General features: G+C 45.0%; 1 protein-coding gene across 1 annotated transcript in view; it reads right to left on the bottom strand.

Annotated features, from left to right (window-relative positions):
* Positions 1-22,698, bottom strand: part of KCNH8 (potassium voltage-gated channel subfamily H member 8) — a 726,151-nt gene that overhangs the window by 307,829 nt on the left and 395,624 nt on the right. Inside the window, exons 4-5 of the mRNA XM_040433027.1 lie at positions 21,602-21,729; positions 3,742-3,982 (exon numbers count right to left, since the gene is read on the bottom strand). Coding sequence (XP_040288961.1) covers positions 3,742-3,982; positions 21,602-21,729 — 369 coding nt within the window. The remainder of the gene's footprint in view (positions 1-3,741; positions 3,983-21,601; positions 21,730-22,698) is intronic.

Genomic DNA, 22,698 nt, shown 5'->3' with positions numbered 1-22,698 from the left:
TTATTCGGTTTTGATTACGGACAAAAGCATTCTAATGGAACAGATGCTTCCTGATGTGCAAAATCAATACGGATCCTCTTAATTCCAGTATAGAGATCTCAGCCAGATTTCAATGCCGGAATTAACAACGCAGGTGAGAAAGTAGCCAAAGCGGTTTACCAAATAATAGCGTAAGAGATAATATATATACATGTATATATAGATTATAATATTGCTGAGCACTGAGCAGAGATGACTGTGTTATCTTTAACAAGATTATATTCACTCTCAAATGCGCTAATCCATATTTAGAGGACGTTCTACAGTCATGCATTTACTCGATAGCCATTAGCTCATTAGACTGGCCCTTCGCAAACTTGGAGTACCTAATCTCATTTCGTACTTAATTAAATCTACTAAATCAAGTACATAGTAGTGATAAACATAATGTCAGGTGATTTTCACCCACTGTTGTCTATTAAGTTATTACGGTATTTTACACTAGACAAGATAGCCTAAATCCTTTTATCTACATATACAGTGTTATCAATAATCCCTTACTAGAAATAGTTTGCAACTATACACACAGTGCTTATAGGCTCCTTTACATGGGCTGACAGGAGGCAATTATCAGGAACCATTCATTCCAGATAATAAAAAAAAGTGGCCTTCAAGGGGTTGTCTCACTTCAGCAAGTGGTATTTATCCTGTAGATGCAAGCCACATTCTAATATATTGTGATTATCCATATTGCTTCCTTTGATGACGTGATTCATTTTTCTACCACATTATACACTGCTTGTTTCTATAGCTATGAGTGACCACCCTGCAATCCAGCAGTGGTGGACAGTGATGGCCAGTTCGCATTGTTCGCCCGCGAACATATGCGGGCTGCCATCTTTTTTCACAAGTCCGGCGAGGCACAGATAAGCACTTAGCTGTGCCAGTGCCGCGAGCCGGTCTGAAAACAAATGCAGTCACCGGGAGCAGGCAGTTCCGAGAACAGCCCGATGAAGGCCCCCAGTGGCTGTTCTCGGAAACTGCCTGCTCCCGCTTACCGCACTTGTTTTCAGACCGGCTCGCGCACAGGCACATGTAAGGGCTTACCTGTGCCTCGCCGGACTTGTGAAAAAAGATGGCAGCCCGCATATGTTCGCGGGCGAACAATGCGAACTGGCCATCACTGGTGGTGGACGTGCTTGTAAAGTATAGGAAAAAGCCCTGGCCTCTCTGGTGGCTGAGACTGTGGGAGTGCACAGAGCACTTTTTCCTATAGTGTGAAAGCACGACCACCACTGCTGGATTGCAAGTTGGTCATAACCGTAGAAATTAGAAATGTTTAATTCAATGGAAAAATGAATCAAGCCAGTGAAGGAAGCAATATGGACAATCACAATACATTAGTAAGTGCCTTGTATTAAGTTTCTCTACATGATAAATTGGCTGAAGTGAGAACCCCTTTAAGTAAATGTCAACCCTTGAAACCATTGTTTTTAAATTTTATAAATGCACATTCAAATTTCTGTGCTATATATATACAGTCAGGTCCAGAAATATTGGGACATAGAAACAATTCTAACATTTTTGGCTCTATACACCACCACAATGGATTTGAAATTAAACGAACAAGATGTGCTGTAACTGCAGACTGTCAACTTTAATTCTAGGGCATTTACATCCAAATCAGGTGAACGGTGGAGGACTTAGAACAGTTTGCATATGTGCCTCCCATTTGTTAAGGGACCAAAAGTAATGGGACAATTGGCTTCTCAGCTGTTCCATGGCCAGGTGTGTGTTATTCTCTCATTATCTCAATTACATTGAGCAGATAAAAGGTCCAGAGTTCATTTCAGGTGTGCTATTTGTATTTGGAATCTGCTGCTGTCAACTCTCAAGATGAGATCCAAAGAGCTGTCACTATCAGTGAAGCAAGCCATCATTAGGCTGAAAAAACACAACAAACCCATCAGAGACATAGCAAAAACATTAGGCCTGACCAAAACAACTGTTTGGAACATTCTTAAAATGAAGGAACGCACCGGTGAGCTCAGCAACACCAATAGATCTGGAAGACCACAGAAAACACCTGTGGTGGATGACCGAAGAATTCTTTCCCTGGTGAAGAAAACGCCCTTCACAACAGTTGGCCAGATCAAGAACACTCTTCAGGAGGTAGGTGTATGTGTGTCAAAGTCAACAATCAAGAGAAGACTTCACCAGAGTGAATACAGAGGGTTCACCACAAGATGTAAACCATTGGTGAGCCACAAAAACAGGAAGGCCAGATTAGAGTTTGCCAAACGACATCTAAAAAAGCCTTCACAGTTCTGGAACAGCATCCTATGGACAGATGAGACCAAGATCAACTTGTACCAGAGTGATGGGAAGAGAAGAGTATGGAGAAGGAAGGGAACTGCTCATGATCCTAAGCATACCACCTCATCAGTGAAGCATGGTGGTGGTAGTGTCATGGCGTGGGCATGTATGGCTGCCAATGGAACTGGTTCTCTTGTATTTATTGATGATGTGACCGCTGACAAAAGCAGCAGGATAAATTCTGAAGTGTTTTGGGCAATATTATCTGCTCATATTCAGCCAAATGCTTCAGAACTCATTGGACGGCACTTCACAGTGCAGATGGACAATGACTCAAATCATACTGCAAAAGCAACCAAAGAGTTTTTTAAGGGAAAGAAGTGGAATGTTCTGCAATGGCCAAGTCAATCACTGGACCTGAATCCGATTGAGCATGCATTTCACTTGCTGAAGACAAAACTGAAGGGAAAATGCCCCAAGAACAAGCAGGAACTGAAGACAGTTGCAGTAGAGGCCTGGCAGAGCATCACCAGGGATGAAACCCAGCATCTGGTGATGTCTATGCGTTCCAGACTTCAGGCTGTAATTGACTGCAAAGGATTTGCAACCAAGTATTAAAAAGTGAAAGTTTGATTTATCATTATTATGTCCCATTACTTTTGGTCCATTAACAAGTGGGAGGCACATATGCAAACTGTTGTAATTCCTACACTGTTCACCTGATTTGGATGTAAATACCCTCAAATTTAAGCTGACAGTCTGCAGGTAAAGCACATCTTGTTCGTTTAATTTCAAATCCATTGTGGTGGTGTATAGAGCCAAAAATGTTAGAATTGTGTCGATGTCCCAATATTTCTGGACCTGACTGTATTTTTTATTACATGTTTATAGTGTTTGGAAGTCAGTGTTCGGCCTCATGCACATGACTGTACATATTTTTCAGTCCGCAAAATGCACCTCCATAAAATATGCATGATGTTATCCATATTTTGCGGATTGGCGTTTTGCAGACCGCAAAATACATACGGTCATGAGCATGAGGTATTTACAGTAAGTCCATAAATCCTACATAGACATATGATTAAAAGTTAGTATTCTGGTTGCCTTTAATTACCACTAGAGGGAGCTTAGGCTAATCTTACTAATAAAATAAAGTGTAGTAAGCTCCTTAGTGCCCACTAATGGTGACTAAAGACACCAAAAATGTATTTAGTAACTGAGGGTCTATGTAGCAGAAATAAAGCTTAAAACAACTGAGCTCAGACATCTACAAAAGTACATTAAAACAACTAAAGAGGCTTACATAGCAACATATAAAAACTAAAAAAACTAATTTAACTAATATAGTTTAAGATAAGAAATCCATTTTATGTTTGACTTTTGCACATTTTAAATTAAAATATAACATACGTATAATGAGCATGGTCAAAGAGAAGTAGATCTTACCTATAATAAAAAGAATTTCCACTGATATATCGCTAACAGTTGTGCTTCTGGTTGATGACAAGTCATCGTTGTCCACAAAGGATACATTGTAAGGTACAGTAACAGCAACATAAAACGTTGCTAATAATATAAGCCAGTCCCAGGCAGCTTTAAAAGTGCTAAAATGTAAAATGATGAACTTTGTTTTTTTTGCATCTGAAACTTTATATTCAGGAATTGCTGGCTTGTCTACAAAAACATTCTGCAAAACAAAATATGGGCAAAAAATGAAAAAAACAATATTTATATCTGTTACTTAAAGGGGTTCTGCACTTTGTTTTAACTGATGATCTATCCTCTGGATAGATCATCAGCTTCTGATTGGCAGGGGTCCAACACCCGGGACCCCCGCCAATCAGCTGTTTGAGAAGGCAGCGGCACTCCAGTAGCGCCGCGGCCTTCTCACTGTTTATCGCAGGCCCACTGACGTCAAGACTAGTATCACTGTTAAAGGGGCGGACACTGTGGAGGTCACTGTTAAAGGGTCAGTCACTTCTAAAAGGTGGGCACTGTGGAGGTCACTGTTAAAGGGGTGGCCACTGTGGATGTCAATGTTAAAGGGGTGGCCACTGTGGAAATCATTGTTAAATGGGCAAGCACTGTTGAGATAACTGTTAAAGGGGCAGGCATTCTGGAGGTCATTGTTAAAGGGGTGGGTACTGTATAGGTCACTGTTATGGGGGGAAACTTTTGATATCTTTTTACGACACATGGAAACATGAAATTAAATAGATGAAATATACCCATGCGAAGCCGGGTCCTTCTGCTAGTATATATATAAAAATTAGTTTCTGCTTGTCTGTCTGTTCTTTATGCGCGACCAAACGACTGAACCCATCTTCACCAAATTTGGCACACAGGTATATCAGGTGTCCGGGAAGGTTTTAGACCGGGTCTCAGCTCCTGAGATATTCCCCAAAAATGACCTGCATTAGCCAATACAAGCCCCCAACTGCCATACACATGGTCACATGTCCCTTATCAGCCAGTAGAAGCTTGCAGGCTCTTAGTCTCTACATACACATAGTTTTACTCCATTTTTCAATAACTCCCCAGCCATTTTTGTTCACTGCTGTAGGTCAGCTTTAGGGTCTATTCACATGTCCGTATGGATGGTCCGGATCCGTTCCGAAATGATGCGGAACGGGTGCTGACCCATTCATTTTCAATATAGTGTGCTGTCCGCATACGCATTTCCGGTCCGCGGCCCCAAACTTCTAGGCCGCGGCTCAGCAAAGAAAAAAAAGCATGTCCTATTCTTGTCCACATCTTCGGACAATAATAGGAATCCTCTATATAGTCCCGGCCATGTGCGGACCGGAAAATACTACGGACCTCTGAATGGACCCTTAGGCTATGTCAACATGATGACATGCACAGTTCAGCAGACAGTATCATACAAAAGACTTTCATAAACAGCAGACAGTATCACACATGTTAGGATTAGATACACAGCTAAACAGACAGTATCACACATGATAGGATTAGATACACAGCTAAGCAGACAGTATCACACATGACAGGTTTAGATACACAGCTCAACAGACAGTATCACACATGATAGGATTAGATACACAGCTAAGCAGACAGTATCACACATGACAGGTTTAGATACACAGCTCAGCAGGCAGTATCACACAGGATATCATATTAGATACACAGCTCAGCTGTCACCGCCAGATCTCTGAGAAGTTCTGATAGACGTTCTTCAGTACCTCCTGCATGATGTTCTTTTGTTTTGGTTTCGCTTTGACATCTCTTCTCCCTCTCCCAGCTGTCATCTATTAGCAGTGATTGCCTCCCTATATATCTCCTCCCATACTGCTTCACTTTGCGGTTTATACTACTACCTGGATTCTGTTCACTGCTTGAAGTTGCTATTGCTGGTTCCTCAGATAAGTCTATTTCTTTATTTGTGTTTTCCTGTTGGCTTGATCCTAGGTGACCCTGACTCCCTCCGTATTAAGTGTAGGGAGCCGGTGGTCGTGTCCCCTCACTATTATAGGGTGTTCAGGTGTCACATAGTCAAGGTACGTGGACATGCAACTTTCTATTATTGAGATCTTTGCATGGGCTGAGCAGCCAGGGAGAGCTCTAGGGCTTTAATAGGGCTCACCCTTTTGTTCCTTAGTTTAGGATCAAGTCAGTCGGTTCTTTATTTGTTACTTCTTGTTTTCTGCAACACCATCCGTGACATCAGCAGACATTATCACACAGGATAGGATTAGATACACAGCTCAGCAGACAGTATCACACAGGATAGGATTAGATACGTAGCTCAGCAAACAGTATCACACAGGATAGGATTAGATACACAGCTCAGCAGACAGTATCACACAGGATAGGATTAGATACATAGCTCAGCAGACAGTATCACACAGTATAGGATTAGATACACAGCTCAGCAGAAAGTAGCACACAGGATAGGATTAGATACACAGCTCGGCATACAGTATTACACAGAATAGGATTAGATACACAGCTCAGTAGACAGTATCACACAGGATAGGATTAGATACATAGCTCAGCAGACAGTATCACACAGGATAGGATTAGATACATAGCTCAGCAGACAGTATCACACAGGATAGGATTAGATACATAGCTCAGCAGACAGTATCACACAGGTTAGGATTATATACATAGCTCAGCAGACAGTATCACACAGGTTAGGATTATATACATAGCTCAGCAGACAGTATCATACATGACAGCAATAGATACACAGCTCAGCAGGCAGTATCACACAGGTTAGGATATTAGATACACAGCTCAGCAGACAGTATCACAAAGGATAGGATTGGATACACAGCTCTGCAGACAGTATCACACAGGATAGGATTAGATACATAGCTCAGCAGATAGTATCACACAGGATAGGATTAGATACACAGCTTAGCAGACAGTATCACACAGAATAGGATTAGATACACAGCTCAGCAGACAGTATCACATAGGATAGGAATAGATACACAGCTCAGAAGACAGTATCACACAGGATATCATATTATATACACAGCTTAGCAGACAGTATCACACAGGATGTGATTAGATACACAGCTTAGCAGACAGACATATATACTAGCAGAAGGACCCAGCTTAGCATGGGTATATTTCATCTATTTAATTTCTAGATAAAAGTGGTACAATACCGACTATAAATGAATAATGGAAGCACTTCTGAGCAGAGTACGTTTGTAGCTGGTTCCTACACTGCCCTGAATATTGTAGGCTTAAGTAAGTCCAAAGAGAGGCAGTATATTTAGTAATAGGGACCCATCTGCGGAAGCCACCTTGATGCCTGGTAGATGGGCCCGACACGTATGTAAGCTAAGAGCTTTGATTATTCATTTATAGTCGGTATTGTACCACTTTTATATACAGTAGAATTTCTTAGCTCTATTGTTTGTATATATCACGGTGTGCAGCCATTTAGTTTTTTGTAATTATGTTCGCTTTATGGATATGCACCTGGGATTCTGAAGGTTCTAGTCTAAATTTTCTTGCTATATATATATATATATATATATATATATATACACACTCACCTAAAGAATTATTAGGATTACCTTTTCTATTTCTCATTAATGCAATTATCTAGTCAACCAATCACATGGCAGTTGCTTCAATGCATTTAGGGGTGTGGTCAAGACAATCTCCTGAACTCCAAACTGAATGTCAGAATGGGTGATTTAAGCAATTTTGAGCGTGGCATGGTTGTTGGTGCCAGACGGGCCGGTTTGAGTATTTCACAATCTGCTCAGTTACTGGGATTTTCATGCACAACCATTTCTAGGGTTTACAAAAAATGGTGTGAAAAGGGAAAAACATCCAGTATGCGGCAGTTCTGTGGGCAAAAATGCCTTGTGGATGCTAGAGGTCAGAGGAGAATGGGCTGACTGATTCAAGCTGATAGAAGAGCAACGTTGACTGAAATAACCACTCGTTACAACCGAGGTATGCAGCAAAGCATTTGTGAAGCCACTACACGCACAACCTTTAAGGCAGATGGGCTACAACAGCAGAAGACCCCACCTGGTACCACTCATCTTCACTACAAATAGGAAAAAGAGGCTACAATTTGCACGAGCTCATCAAAATTGGACTGTTGAAGACTGGAAAAATGTTGCCTGGTCTGATGATTCTCGATTTCTGTTGAGACATTCAAATGGTAGAGTCCGAATTTGGCGTAAACAGAATGAGAACATGTATCCATCCTCTGATGGCTACTTCCAGCAGGATAATGCACCATGTCTCAAAGCTCGAATCATTTCAAATTGGTTTCTTGAACATGTCAATGAGTTCACTGTACTAAAATGGCCCCCACAGTCACCAGATCTCAACCCAATAGAGCATCTTTGGGATGTGGTGGAACGGGAGCTTCGTGCCCTGGATGTGCATCCCTCAAATCTCCATCAACTGCAAGATGCTATCCTATCAATATGGGCCAACATTTCTAAAGAATGCTATCAGCACCTTGTTGAATCAATGCCGTACTAGTATGGTGTTCCTAATAATTCTTTAGGTGAGTGTATATCCAACAAAGAAAAACAGCAGCACTATGTTGTGAATCCAGGTGCAATTTCCTCAGACCGCAGACAAAGCAGTCATCAGTGGTTATAGTTCTCCAAAACAGAGGCAGCACTCCAGTATATTGAAGGTGAAAGACCCGCTTTATTGTCCCTTTGCAACGTTTCAACTGCTCATTGCAGTCTTTATCAAGCATACAAAATAGTGCCAAAACATCCACATTTATACCCACAATACCTTGTGAGCCAATTAGTGATAATTATACAATCAAGTAGAAAAACATATAATATAAAGTACATAATCAAACCAGTGATCAAGAGGCCTTCTATGCAACTTATAAGGCCATGATTGCAAATAGTTAAAAATCGCATATTTCATTGTGTATTCAAATAAAGTGCTACACTGCATAAATTGATCAAAGTGATCACCTGTGTGTGAAATCAATCATTAGTAAATAGCCAATCGGCCGCATAGACTATAGAAAAACTACTTACACAGCAATGTAATCGGATGGCGCCAAATCTAGCGTTTCATGTCTGCCAATGCGCATGTCCGGTAACCAGGACTCCAGTGCACACTAAGTCACGCGACCCGTCACCTGACCACACGTGATCAGTGACGCGGATAGCAAGACGTGAACAGGTAACCGGCCTACACCATTGGTGCACGTGACGCGCCAGAAACGGCACCCGCATCACCAAATCACAGAATCACATGACAACATCACGTGAGCCGTAACCCGGTACCCAAATGGCGTCCCAGATCTAGCGAACCACAGCCACCTAAAGGTGAAAGGGCACCACCGGGGACAGACATGGAGGGGTATTTGAAAATCACCTATGGGGCATGAGAAGATTGTCTGGTATAAAGATACCAAATAGTGAATCTACTAAAGAAAGGATATCAAGCCGTATATGTAGGAAGAAATAAAGTGATGCGTTCCCAAAAGGTAAGCTATTAGGGAACACTCACTACTGTGACTATATTAAACAGGGGTAGGGGGGGTTTATGCGGTTGTATCACTGCAATGATTATCGCCGCACACCAATTATGGCACCAAGGTGTAAAGTACGGTCAGCACCAAACACCATCAGGACCAAGGTCAACCCCATTGCCCCTCATCTTTAGACCATAAGTAAAAACCTTCCAACCATGACTTATCCACAGTACGATTATCTTAATCATGGATTTATTAAAAACAATTCCAATCATGCTCCCAAGTATGAACCTATTAGACACTATATATGGCCGCCATCATTTTCCACTGCTGTGATGAGCTTGAAAAGATCAATCAGATCTGATAAAATCTGAAATAAAAGAGAACATGATAAATATACATAAATTGTTTGACACCATAGGTGATCACAACATCAGAGCACAGAATAAGAGAGACAATCCCACAGGGTAAAGGATCCCATTAACATCAGATTATATTCCATTTGAACTCAACATTTAGACCCTTTGGTTTGAGGGTCTGGAGACGACGTATCCATCGCAATTCCCTCTGTTTGATGGTCAGTGTACGGTCACCACCCCGTCTGGCCCTAGATACTTGATCAATAATCATACATTTTAACTCTCTTTCAGTGTGGCCACATTCAACAAAATGTTTGGGGACTGGCAAATCCGTTCTTTTCCGCCTGATTGTAAAACGGTGATTATTCAATCGTGTTTTCATGTCACATGTAGTCTCCCCCACATAGAGGAGGCCACATGGACATTGGAGTACATATATAACAAAAGTACTGTCACATGTCAGGAAATGGCGTATTTCATATTGTATTCCTGTCACTGTGTGTGTGAAAAAGTTCCCCCTCAAAATATAGGGACAATTCACACATGTCAGACAAGGGAAACAACCCGTTTTCCTAGGACCTAAAAAAGTCTGCACCTTTCTTTTAATGGGGACGTCAGCCCTCACCAACTTATCACGCAGGTTAGTGGGACGCCTGTATGACAAAAGAAGGGGAGAAGAGAAGGCCTCAATCGATGGGAAATTGCTCTTTAAAATGGGCCAGTGTTTCTTTAAAATAATGGCTACATCTTTGCTCTGTTCAGAGTATGTTGAAACAAATGGAATCTGCCTAGGTTTAAGTTTCCTCTCTCTAATCTCCATTCCCTGGGAGTTTTGTATCCTTCTCAAATGTTTATTGATATTCCCAAGTGGATATCCTCTCTGACTGAACTTATTAATCATTTGTTCATATTGTATAGGTAAGCGTTCAGGGTCCTGTACAATCCTCTTCACGCGTAATAATTGGCTACGGGGTAATGATTCAATAGTGGGTCTGGGGAGACAGCTTTCATAGCGCAACAATGTATTACAGTCAGTTGGCTTGGTGAAAATGTCTGTAGACAATTTGTCACCGACAATAGACACCATCGTGTCCAAGATCTGTACCTGTTTGTCAGAATGTGTAAGTGTAAAGGCAATTCCACTGTCCAATTGATTCAGAAAACCGTGAAATTGCTCTAAAGACTCAAAATCTCCTTGCCAAATGAGGAAGATGTTGTCTATGTATCGTCAGCACCCCAGCACTCTGCTGAAGTGGTGGGACACAGGCAAGATCCTCCTCAAGAGCCGCCATGAAGACATTTGCGTATGTGGTCGCCACATTCGACCCCATGGCGGTCCCACGTAACTGCAAGAAAAATTGATCCCCAAACATAAAGTAATTATGTCTCAGGACCAAATTAAACAATACAATAATAAAATCACAACATTCTGTCGAGAAATCACTATATTCCAAACATCTCATGACCGCATTTACCCCCCGTGAATGATCAATTGATGTATAGAGGCTGGTGACATCAAAAGATGCCACCAGACATTTTGACTGTAATACATTGTTGCGCTATGAAAGCTGTCACCCCAGACCCACTATTAAATCATTACCCCGTAGCCAATTATTACGCGTGAAGAGGATTGTACAGGACCCTGAACGCCTACCTATACGATATGAACAAATGATTAATAAGTTCAGTCAGAGAGGATGGATCTTGGGAATATCAATAAACATTTGAGAAGGATACAAAACTCCCAGGGAATGGAGATTAGAGAGAGGAAACTTAAACCTAGGCAGATTCCATTTGTTTCAACATACTCTGAACAGAGCAAAGATGTAGCCATTATTTAACACTGGCCCATTTTAAAGAGCAATTTCCCATCGATTGAGGCCTTCTCTTCTTCCCCGCTTTTGTCATACAGGCGTCCCACTAACCTGCGTGATAAGTTGGAGAGGACTGACGTCCCCATTAAAAGGAAGGTGTAGACTTTTTCTAGGTCCTAGGAAAACGGGTTGTTTCCCTTGTCTGACATGTGTGAATTGTCCCTATATTTTGAACGGGAACTTTTTCACACACACAGTGACAGGAATACAATATGACATACGCCATGTCCTGACATGTGACAGTACTTTTGTTATATATGTAGTCCAATATCCATGTGGCCTCCTCTATGTGGGGGAGACTACATGTGACATGAAAACACGATTGAATAATCACCGTTTTACAATCAGGCGGAAAAGAACGGATTTGCCAGTCCCCAAACATTTTGTTGAATGTGGCCACAGTGAAAGAGAGTTAAAATGTATGATTATTGATCAAGTACCTAGGGCCAGACGGGGTGGTGACCGTACACTGACCCTCAAACAGAGGGAATTGCGATGGATACATCGTCTCCAGACCCTCAAACCCCAGGGTCTGAATGTTGAGTTCAAATGGAATATAATCTGATGTTAATGGGATCCTTTACCCTGTGGGATTGTCTCTCTTATTCTGTGCTCTAATGTTGTGATTACCTATGGTGTCAAACAATTTTTGTATATTTATCATGTTCTTTTTTATTTCAGATTTTATCAGATCTGATTGATCTTTTCAAGCTCATCACAGCAGTGGAAAATGATGGCGGCCATATATAGTGTCTAATAGGTTCATACTTGGGAGCATGATTGGAATTGTTTTTAATAAATCCATGATTAAGATAATCGTACTGTGGATAAGTCATGGTTGGAAGGTTTTTACTTATGGTCTAAAGATGAGGGGCAATGGGGTGGACCTTGGTCCTGATGGTGTTTGGTACTGACCGTACTTTACACCTTGGTGCCTTAATTGGTGTGCGGCGATGATCATTGCAGTGATACAACCGCATAAACCACCCCCCCTCCCCCTGTTTAATATAGTTACAGTAGTGAGTGTTCCCTAATAGCTTCTCTTTTGGGAACGCATCACTTTATTTCTTCCTACATATACGGCTTGATATCCTTTCTTTAGTAGATTCACTATTTGGTATCTTTATACCAGACAATCTTCTCATGCCCCATAGGTGATTTTCAAATACCCCTCCATGTCTGTCCCCGGCAGTGCCCTTTCACCTTTAGGTGGCTGTGGTTCGCTAGATCTGGGACGCCGTTTGGGTACTGGGTTACGGCTCACGTGATGTGGTCATGTGATTCTGTGACTTGATGACCCGGGTGCCGTTTCTGGCGCGTCACGTGCACCAATGGTGTAGGCCAGTTACCTATTCACGCCTTGCGATCCACATCACTGATCACGTGTGGTCAGATGACGGGTCGCGTGACATAGTGTGTACTGGAGTCCTAGTTACCGGACATGCTCATTGGCAGACATGGGACGCTGGGGTTGGCGCCATCCGATTACATTGCTGTGTAAGTAGTTTTTCTATAGTCTATGCGGCCGATTGGCTATTCACTAATGATTAATTTCACACACAGGTGATCACTTTGATCAATTTATGCACTGTAGCACTTTATTTAAATACACAATGAAATATGCGATTTTTAAGTATTTGCAATCATGGCCTTATAAGTTGCATAGAAGGCCTCTTGATCACTGGTTTGATTATGTACTTTATATTATGGTCAGGGCTAGGACAACGTCGGCGTACGCAGAGAAACCTGCCCTGAACATAGTGGCTGAATTGTGCCGGGAGCCACGGGCGCGGGTACACCAGTGAAAAAAGGGGGCATACCTGATGGAAGCTTGAGAAAAGGGGCGGGAGGGAGGGGCGAGAGGCTCGGGCGCCTGGCTGAGCGGTAGGTAGGAGAATAAATAGCCAGACGCCCCTCCCACAAATGCAGGCTGGTAACAGCCTTACTATTTATGGTCAGGGCTAGGACAACGTCGGCGTACGCAGAGAAACCTGCCCTGAACATAGTGGCTGAATTGTGCCGGGAGCCACGGGCGCAGGTACACCAGTGAAAAAAGGGGGCAAAAAACAACAGTTAGGTACAACACTTTATTACAAATTACAAAGCCAGTGATCGAAAGGCACGAGATATCTCTACCTGAGGATTGGGTATATACCTGGTAAAGCAGGAGGACCGCCACCGCCCCATGGACCGGATGACGTGGGCTGGCACCTGATGCCGAGAAGCAGCGGAGGCTGCCCCTATGCGGAATGAGTGCCCCGAAATTACCTTGGGGTCATAACCTAGTCCCTGGGCGAGGGCACGGATATAAGATATAAACTGAGAGGTGCTGATAGGCTTGCCTGCATGCGGCAGGAGCGGGCTATCTGGCAATGAACCTCGGATGAGTGCTAGTAGTTGATGTAGCACTTGAACTGGGCACCAATTGTTCAATGTTGGGTAGAATTTAACCTCAGAGGGGGGACCCGTCTGATTGGTTTTGGTGGAGGGTAGCAGGAGAGTGTAATGGCCCTGGCCCCATGACAGATGTTGCTTCAAAGGATGGTTTTGACGATTTGGACCGGCCAAAACCTCTCCGGGCCGGAGGAACCCATAAAAGGTGAGATACATTGCCGCTTTCAGAATCAGGCTAGTGGAGGGCCCAAAAGGATTACCATTCAATGACGAGGAGAGATCCCTGAACAATTTGCTGGACACTGGTTGTCTATGACTCACAGACCCCTTCCCCTCCTTTTGAATACCCCGAAGGGTGGCTTTAATAGCTTGAATGGAAAAAAAGGACCTGTGATGAGGAGTGGCCAGCATAGCGTGATGTTGAAGTCCGGCTAAATAAAGTCTGATGGTACTATATGACAGAGAGAGATGTGAGTGACAATAGGCCAAGAAGGCCATGATGTAGGAGGTTTCGGAGTGTTGACCCCTCGGATGATTCTTAGAGAATTTATCAAAAGCTCTTAGGCCGGCCTGATAATTCCTCGCCGTATTGCGTGACAATGATTTTGCGACCAGACCCTTGGCCTCCTCTAAGAGCGAATCTAATCCAGAACGAGAGTGCTGAATTAGGGCACCGGCGTGCCTGACTGATCCGCGTCGGGCATTTCCTGAAAGAAAATCGCAAAATTAGCACGGGAAAGAGCGTCTGCGGCCCTATTCTGTTTGCCTGAAATGTGTACGCAGCGCATGTGAAAATTGTGGTGGAGGGATAACCACACTAACTTGCGCAACAAGGCCATGATCCTGGGGGACTGGGCCCTGCCCTTGTTGACAATGTCCACCAAGGTCTGACTATCCGTAACGAACGTCACAGAAGTGTTAGACCAAAGGTGACCCCAGACCTGAGCAGCCGCCACGATGGGATACAGTTCCAAAAGGGGGGAGGATTTTAGAGCTGCTGAGTCCGAGGCTAATTCTGGCGGCCATCCGGCAGCCAGCCAATGAGACCTGAAAATGGCAGCGAACCCGGAGGAACCGGCGGCGTCAGAGAAAACCATGGGGGAAGAGGAATCCCACCGCAGAACGAACAAAGAAATGCCATTCCAGTCAGAGAGGAAACTGCTCCACATGTCGAGATCTGCAATGGCATGGCTGTCCAGATGGAATCCTGCTCTGGGGCAGAGGGCAGGAGACATAACAACCTGGAAAGGAAGGCCCTGCCTTGGGGCATAATTCTGGAGGCGAAGTTAAGCATCCCCAGCAAGGATTGGAGCTCCGCCCTGGTCAGAGACTGAGACTGAACTGCCCGGAAAATGGCTGAGCGGATCCTGAGCAACTTCTCGCTGGGGAGGCTAGCCTCCATTTTGACGGTATCTAAAATGATGCCCAGGAAGGTGACCTTGGTGGCCGGACCCTCAGTCTTGGCCGTGGCCACGGGAATCTGGAGACGGGAAAAAATATCCAGAAGTGAATGGGGAATGGAAGGGACCTGACTGGGCCTTTCAATGAGAAGAAAGTTGTCCAAGTAGTGGACGACCATGGATAAGCCACCATGGCAAGTTGTTCAAAAAGCCAAGGGCTGCTCTTGGACCCAAAAGTAAGCCGGTTGGCAAAGTAAAATTTATCTGCCCACTGGATGCCGTAGTACTTCCAAAGCTGCGGGTGAATTGGAAGCAGCTTGAAAGCATCGGCAATATCTAACTTGGCCAGCCAAGCCCCGACACCTGCTTGAAGAATATACTGGATGGCCTCGTCCACTGAAGAATACTGCATGGAATATTCCTCAGCGGGAATGAGTGAATTGAGATTGGGAATGGAGGACATATGAGGCGCGGAGAGGTCATAAATGAGACGTTTTTTATTGGACGATAGCTTTGTGACAAGGCCGATAGGGTTGATGCGCCACGACTGAAACGGAATCTTTAGGAAGGGACCAATGACGAACCCCTTGTCGCCCTCTGCTTGAATGAGGGTGGTCACCGCCTCAGGGTCACTGGAGGCGGATAGCAGATTGGGGCCCATCCAGCAGCCCTGAGGGCGAGTGACAATGCCGGTGTGAAACCCCTCTCTGCACCCATCCAATAAGAAGGCGACAAAGGGACGATCTGGGTGGCCCTGCAGAAGTGCAGCCAGTAACTCCAAGTTGAGGTTGGCTAGTCAGGAGTCCCTGGCTGACTTCCTGGGACAGGAAGGACGAGGGTGAGCCCGAAAACAAAGAGAGCAAATGTGCAGTGCTCGGCACGCATTGAAGGCACAGCCCTTGGCATTAAAATTGTTGCACACCTGGCTACTACCGAGGTACACAATTGGCCTGCCCAGCTTATCTAACGAAGAGGAAGACCTGGAGGACCCGGAAGGACCTGGAGTGGGCGCTGACTGTGGATCTTGCACCGGATTAGGGCACCATTCCGTAGAATGAAAAATAGATTGGCAGATGGCGCACAGAGGAGCCTTCAGACCCGCAAAGTGCCGGCAGAATAACTCCATGTCCAAGTCTGCCCAGTTGGACATAAACTGAAATTGATTCAGGGCCGCGACGGCTTTGGCAGAAAACGAACGATGATAGTAGGTATCTAACTCTTCCCTGCGATTAGGCTGAGCGGAGCACATTACGTCCCTGTAGAGGCTGAAGGCCAGGACGAACTCGGAAACAGACAACTTCCTATTTAGCCAAGCATCCTTGGCCTTTAAAACCACGGAAACCTCTCCGCAGTTAATCACTCGGTTTTCGGAAATATCCTGGGAGGCACTCAAAATGGATGCCAAATTTACGTCCTTGCCTGCCAGGATATCCTTCTTAATATGCTCTGGGACAAAATGGGAAGGAGCAATTTGGGGGGTGGCAGAAGGCCTACCTGCAACGTCCGGAGGAATGGCAGGAATGACTGCCGAACCTGGATATTGCGGTGAGGCTGCTGGCCTGGTTTCTAAAACCGCTACCCTAGTCTGAATGTCCGTGACTGAGCTAACGAGTCCGGCGATGGACGACTGGATCTGAGCTAGTGCCAGCCGGATGGAGTCGTTATTGGACTGCTCAGCTGTCGAACCAGGAGTAGTCATCAGGAGACGGTATAATTCGGCCTTGCGGGCAGTCGCAGGATGCCGAATCCCCTGCGATTGAGCTCGGCGATCAACTTTGGCACTGTCCAACTCCTTAAAGATGTGCTGCTATTATGCCCCGAGATGGACGATCCTGGCATGGAGAGGTTGTCATCCATATCGGACATGTGAGACATGTTGACCTGAGAAAAAAAGGCGAACTTATGTCTACCTGAAAAAAAAAACGGAAAGAAGCACAGACGGATGCGGGGAGAGCGGCCGAAAGAAAGTGTGAGACTGAAGGTGTGTGAAAAGTGACCAACGTAAGAACCTACCTGACGGGATACGAACGGATTTGGAAACACGGCTCCAAAAACCCCAATCGTTTAAATGGAACTAATGAAAAAGAACGGACTTGAGTATCGAACTGACGGTTAACCCCGCCCCAGTGACCGTCTCTGAGCTGACTTACCTGGAATTGCCTCAAAATTCCTAGACGGAACGAAGGAGAGGAAGGAAAAATAACAACTGCCCAATCTAAAGGAAGGAACAACCGACATCAGAACAGATGTAAAACCCTGAGAAAACAAAGACAGAACCTGGGCGATCCAGGAACATTGACAACCTGGGCGATCCAGGAACATTGACAACCTGGGCGATCCAGGAACATTGACCACCTGGGCGATCCAGGAACATTGACAACCTGGGCGATCCAGGAACATTGACAACCTGGGCGATCCAGGAACACTGACAACCTGGGTGATCCAAGAACATTGACAACCTGGGTGATCCAGGAACACTGACAACCTGGGCGATCCAGGAACATTGACAACCTGGGCGATCCAGGAACAATGACAACCTGGGCGATCCAGGAACATTGACAACCTGGGCGATCCAGGAACATTGACAACCTGGGCGATCCAGGAACATTGACAACCTGGGCGATCCAGGAGCATTGACAACCTGGGCGATCCAGGAGCATTGATAACCTGGGCGATCCAGGAGCATTGATAACCTGGGCGATCCAGGAACATTGACAACCTGGCCGATCCAGGGACGTGACACCCTGGGTGAACCACAAGGCACTGAAACCCCGGAACCGGAAGATCCAGAGGACCCCGAAAATGTGGGAGGATCCGGAGATGGAAGCAGCGTGAGATAGAAAAGCCGCTGATTTGAACAGTAACGTATCACCAACTTCACAGCGCAAATTCTGGCAATGTGATGCTAAGGCAGCGACGAGGGCGGACTGGCTGTTGAGGAACGTTACCCCCGCCCCCCCCCCCCCCCCCCCCCCCCCCCGATTGATGGATTTTATTTTCCCCTCTCTTTTTTTTTTTTTTTGGAATTGTGCACCGCATATCAAGAGGGCACATGGTTTTAAGGACGGCGCTGTGACCCCTAGCCAGTCTGGTGAGAGCCCACAGAGGGAACCATAGTTCTGCAGGGCCCCAGAGCAAGCTGGCAGAGGTCACGAGCGAAAAAACTGCGGCCCCCTTCCCCCGGAGTGGGTGCGCTGCCTGCATCACAGAGCCAGAACAATGCCCAAATTACTTGTGCTAAAACTTAGTAGAAAACAAAAGATTAGGAGAGTGCATGGGGGCGAAATGTGAGCACAACACTGTCTGCCCATAGTGAAACTACTTAGCACCCCCAGTTGCGCGGCACGTGACCGGCAAAATAGTGAACCAGGACGTAGCTCGCCGGCCCTGCTGCCGGGATCCAGCGAGCGGAACTAGGCTGGGGGAGAGAGGCACCCGACTTGTACCACCAGGGGGCACGAGCCCAGACGTGAGGCACAGCTAGATCAGAGCTAGCTGCGCCTCGATTACCTGGAAGGCTGGAGAGGAGGGCAATGGTCCAGACGCCGGCGGTGCGTGAATGCAGAAACCGGAAGGAAGGTCTCAGGTCAGAGGGGAAGGAGCGCGATACCACAGGAATGCGTGAGGCTCGGGCGCCTGGCTGAGCGGCAGGTAGGAGAATAAATAGCCAGACGCCCCTCCCACAAATGCAGGCTGGTAACAGCCTTACTATTTATATGTTTTTCTACTTGATTGTATAATTATCACTAATTGGCTCACAAGGTATTGTGGGTATAAATGTGGATGTTTTGGCACTATTTTGTATGCTTGATAAAGACTGCAATGAGCAGTTGAAACGTTGCAGAGGGACAATAAAGCGGGTCTTTCACCTTCAATATACTGGAGTGCTGACTCTTTTTTGGAGAACTATATATACTGTGTATATATATTTATATATATATATATATATATATATATATATATATATATATATATATAAGAGTTTGCCTGTCTGGACATCTGCCTGGACGTCTGTCTGTCTGTTTATTATTTATGCGCGACCAAATGACTGAACCGATCTTCACCAAATTTGGCACACAGGTATATCAGGAGTCCGGGAAGGTTTAGACTGAGTCTCAGCTCTCTAGGACATACCTGAGATATTCCCAAATTCACTGCTGTAGGTCAGCTTTAGGCTAGGGCTACAGGATGACAATAAGTTGCACTACACATAGGACACAACTACCCTGCTACATGCATCCATCTTGGATGGATTTTTTGTGACTGTCGTGTCGCATTCGCAGCATGTCGCAGTGCGACACCATAGCCTATTATTATAGAAGTTGTTTAGACAAAATGTCGTGTGACACATGTCATCGTGTAGCCCTAGCATTAAAGTGGCAGGGCACTGTGGAGGTCACTGTTAAACGGGCAGACACTGTGGAGGTCACTGTTAAAGGCACAGGACGCTGTGAAGGTCACTGTTAAAGTGGCGAGCACTGTGGAGGTCACTGTTTAAGGGGCGGGCACTGTGGAGGTCACTGTTAAAGGGATGAGCACTGTGGAGGTCACTGTTTAAGGGGCCGGCACTGTGGAGGTCACTGTTAAAGGGCCGGTACTGTGGAGGTCACTGTTAAAGGGGCGGGCACTGTAGAGGCCACTGTTAAAGGGGTTGGCACTGCAGAGGTCACTGTTAAAGGGGCGGGCACTGCAGAGGTCAATGTTAAAGGAGACGGCATTGTGGAGGTCACTGTTAAAGGGGCGGGCACTGTGGAGGTCACTTTTAAAGGGGCTGGCACTATGGATGTCAGTGTTAAGGGGAAGAGCCCCTGAGGAGATCACTGTCAAGGAAGTAGGGTGCTCTGAAACTTACTATTAAAGGGGTGGGCTGCTGTGAAGGTCAAAGTTAAGGGGATTGGCTGCTGTGGAGGTCCTATTTTAAAGTGGCGGGGCATTGTGGGGGGCTCAGTGTTAAGAGGTGGGGGACTGTGGAGTTCACTGATAAAGGGGCAGGGTGCTGTAGAGGTCACTGCTATGGGGGATACTGTCAATATCTTTTAACGACACACACAAACATAAAATGAATTAGATAAAATATACCTGTGTGAAGCAGGGTCCTTCTGCTAGTATATACAGTATATATAACATTCTGTCTATTGTCTGTCTGTTCTTTATGCATGACCAAAAGACTGCACCGATCTGCACCAAATTTGGCACTCAGGTACATCTGGTGTTTGGGAAGGTCGCTAGGATTTATTGTTCTTGAGTTATTACAAAAATGGCAATATTGCACCATCAAATTACTCTTATTAGCCAATAGAAGCTTGCAAGTATTTCACTCATATCCTAACTGGCATACACATGGTCATATGACTCTTATTGGCCAATAGAAGCTCGCAGGTCCTTTAGTCTTGACATACATACAGTTTTACACCAGGTTTCCATAACAACCCAGACATTTTTCTTCACTGCTATAGGTCACCTTTAAGGGGGCGGGGGCACTGTGGAGGTCATTGCTAAGGAAGCGTGGTGATGTGGAGGTCACAGTTAAGGAGGTGGGCTGCTTTGGAGGTCACAGTTAAGGGGATGGGCCACTATGGAGGTCAATGTTAAGGGGTGGGGTGCTGTAGAGTTCACTGTTCAGGGGGTGGGTGCTGTGGATGTCACTGTTACGGGAGCAGGGTGCTGTGGAGATCACTGTTAAGTAGGATGGGTGCTGTAGAGTTCACTGTTCAGGGGGTGGGTGCTGTGGATGTCACTGTTACGGGAGCAGGGTGCTGTGGAGGTCACTGTTAAGGAGGATGGGTGCTGTGGAGGTCACTGTTAAGGGGGAGGGCCACTATGAATGTTATTGTTAAGGGGACGGGCCTCTGTGGAGGTCACTGTTAAGGGAGCGGGTTGCTGTGGAGGTCACAGTTAAGGGTGGTGGGGTGCTGTGGAGGACACATTTTAAGAGAGCAGGGACCTGTGGAGGTTACTGTTAAGGATGCAGGCCACTGTGAAGGTAAATATTAAAGGGGTGAGGAGCTGTGGATGTCACTGTTAAGGGGGCTGGGTGCTGTGGAGGTCATTGTTAATGGTCAGGGTGCTATTGAGGTCACATTTTAAGGGGGTAGGGCACTATGGAGATCACTGTTATGGGGGTGGAGAACTGTGGAGGTCACTGTTATGGGGGTGGGGCACTGTGGAAGTCACTATTAAGAGGGTTGGACACTTTGGAGGTCACTGTTATGGGGGATACTGTGGATATTTTTTAACTACATACACAAGCATTAAATAAAATAGTCAAAATATACCCGTGTGAAGCCGGGTCATTCTGCTAGTATATTATAAATATTGAGTTCTTACTTTATTAAGCTTTAATTTGTTCTTTTCTCTCCTTTGTAGGTGACCCGAGATGTGATAAAGGACAGCCCGACTCCGTCTCCTTGCTGCCTCAAAATGTGACCCTGCTTTCCCTCTGCTTCTATATTTTTCTGTAGAACAAAAGTAACAAGCAATTAAATGTCACCACATGCAACTTCAACCTTTTTGAGCTGAACTTCCATGACTCTCTTTAAAATGTAATAAAATGCAATGACAGATTTCACTATTATTCTTGCATAAAAAAAAAAAATAGATCATGAAAAATCAAAAAGTACGGTAACTGGATTTCTTGAGAATAAATGCAGGCATTGAGGAGAAGCGTTATCATTAAGATCATTTTGACATTGCAATTCAGATATTAAATTATTAATAAGCACTTATATTTAAAGGGTTTGGCACCACTGTGGGGTAGACAAGCCATATTAGACTTCAATAAATAAGGCAATACATCAGCAACAAACCGCTCAGCTTGCAAATTTCTGAATGCACTCATGCTTATCCATTTCTTACTGCATGCCTCTAAGCATGCCCATAAAAGCCCAAACTTACCCAGTCCCATAAATGCTCCACAAACAGTAATGATGTCCTTATAGTTAGCCGCACACAGTAATAATGCCCTCTTAATGCCCCCTCACGTTTAAGATTGCCCATAAGTCCTTACCTATGCTACTGAGGCCCTATTAATGTTATCAATATACAGTAAAGTTGCCCCCTTTATGATCCCCACACAGTAGAGATGCATACTCCAAAGAAATAGTGTCCCTGATAATTCCCCTGTAGTGCCCCCATACAGTATGATGGCTTCTTGGTTTCTAAGTACCCTCTCACAGCAGGATGCTCCTATGGTGTCTCTTCAAACAGTATAATTCCCCCTAAGAGTCTCCTTCGCAATATGATGCCCCTTTAATACCCCCCTTCTGAATATGATGTCCCTTAAGTGCCTTCACACAGTATGATGTCCCTAAAGTGTACCCTACACAGTATTATGCTCCCTTGAGTCCTTTCCTGCAGAGTATGATGCCCCATTTAGTTCCTCCCACACAATATGAGTCCCCTGATAAATACCTATTCCCATTTTA

The sequence above is a fragment of the Bufo bufo genome, chromosome 5, assembly GCF_905171765.1.
Source record: "Bufo bufo chromosome 5, aBufBuf1.1, whole genome shotgun sequence".
Taxonomy (NCBI): Eukaryota; Metazoa; Chordata; class Amphibia; order Anura; family Bufonidae; genus Bufo; species Bufo bufo.
This window is presented reverse-complemented; position numbering and strand designations above follow the sequence as displayed.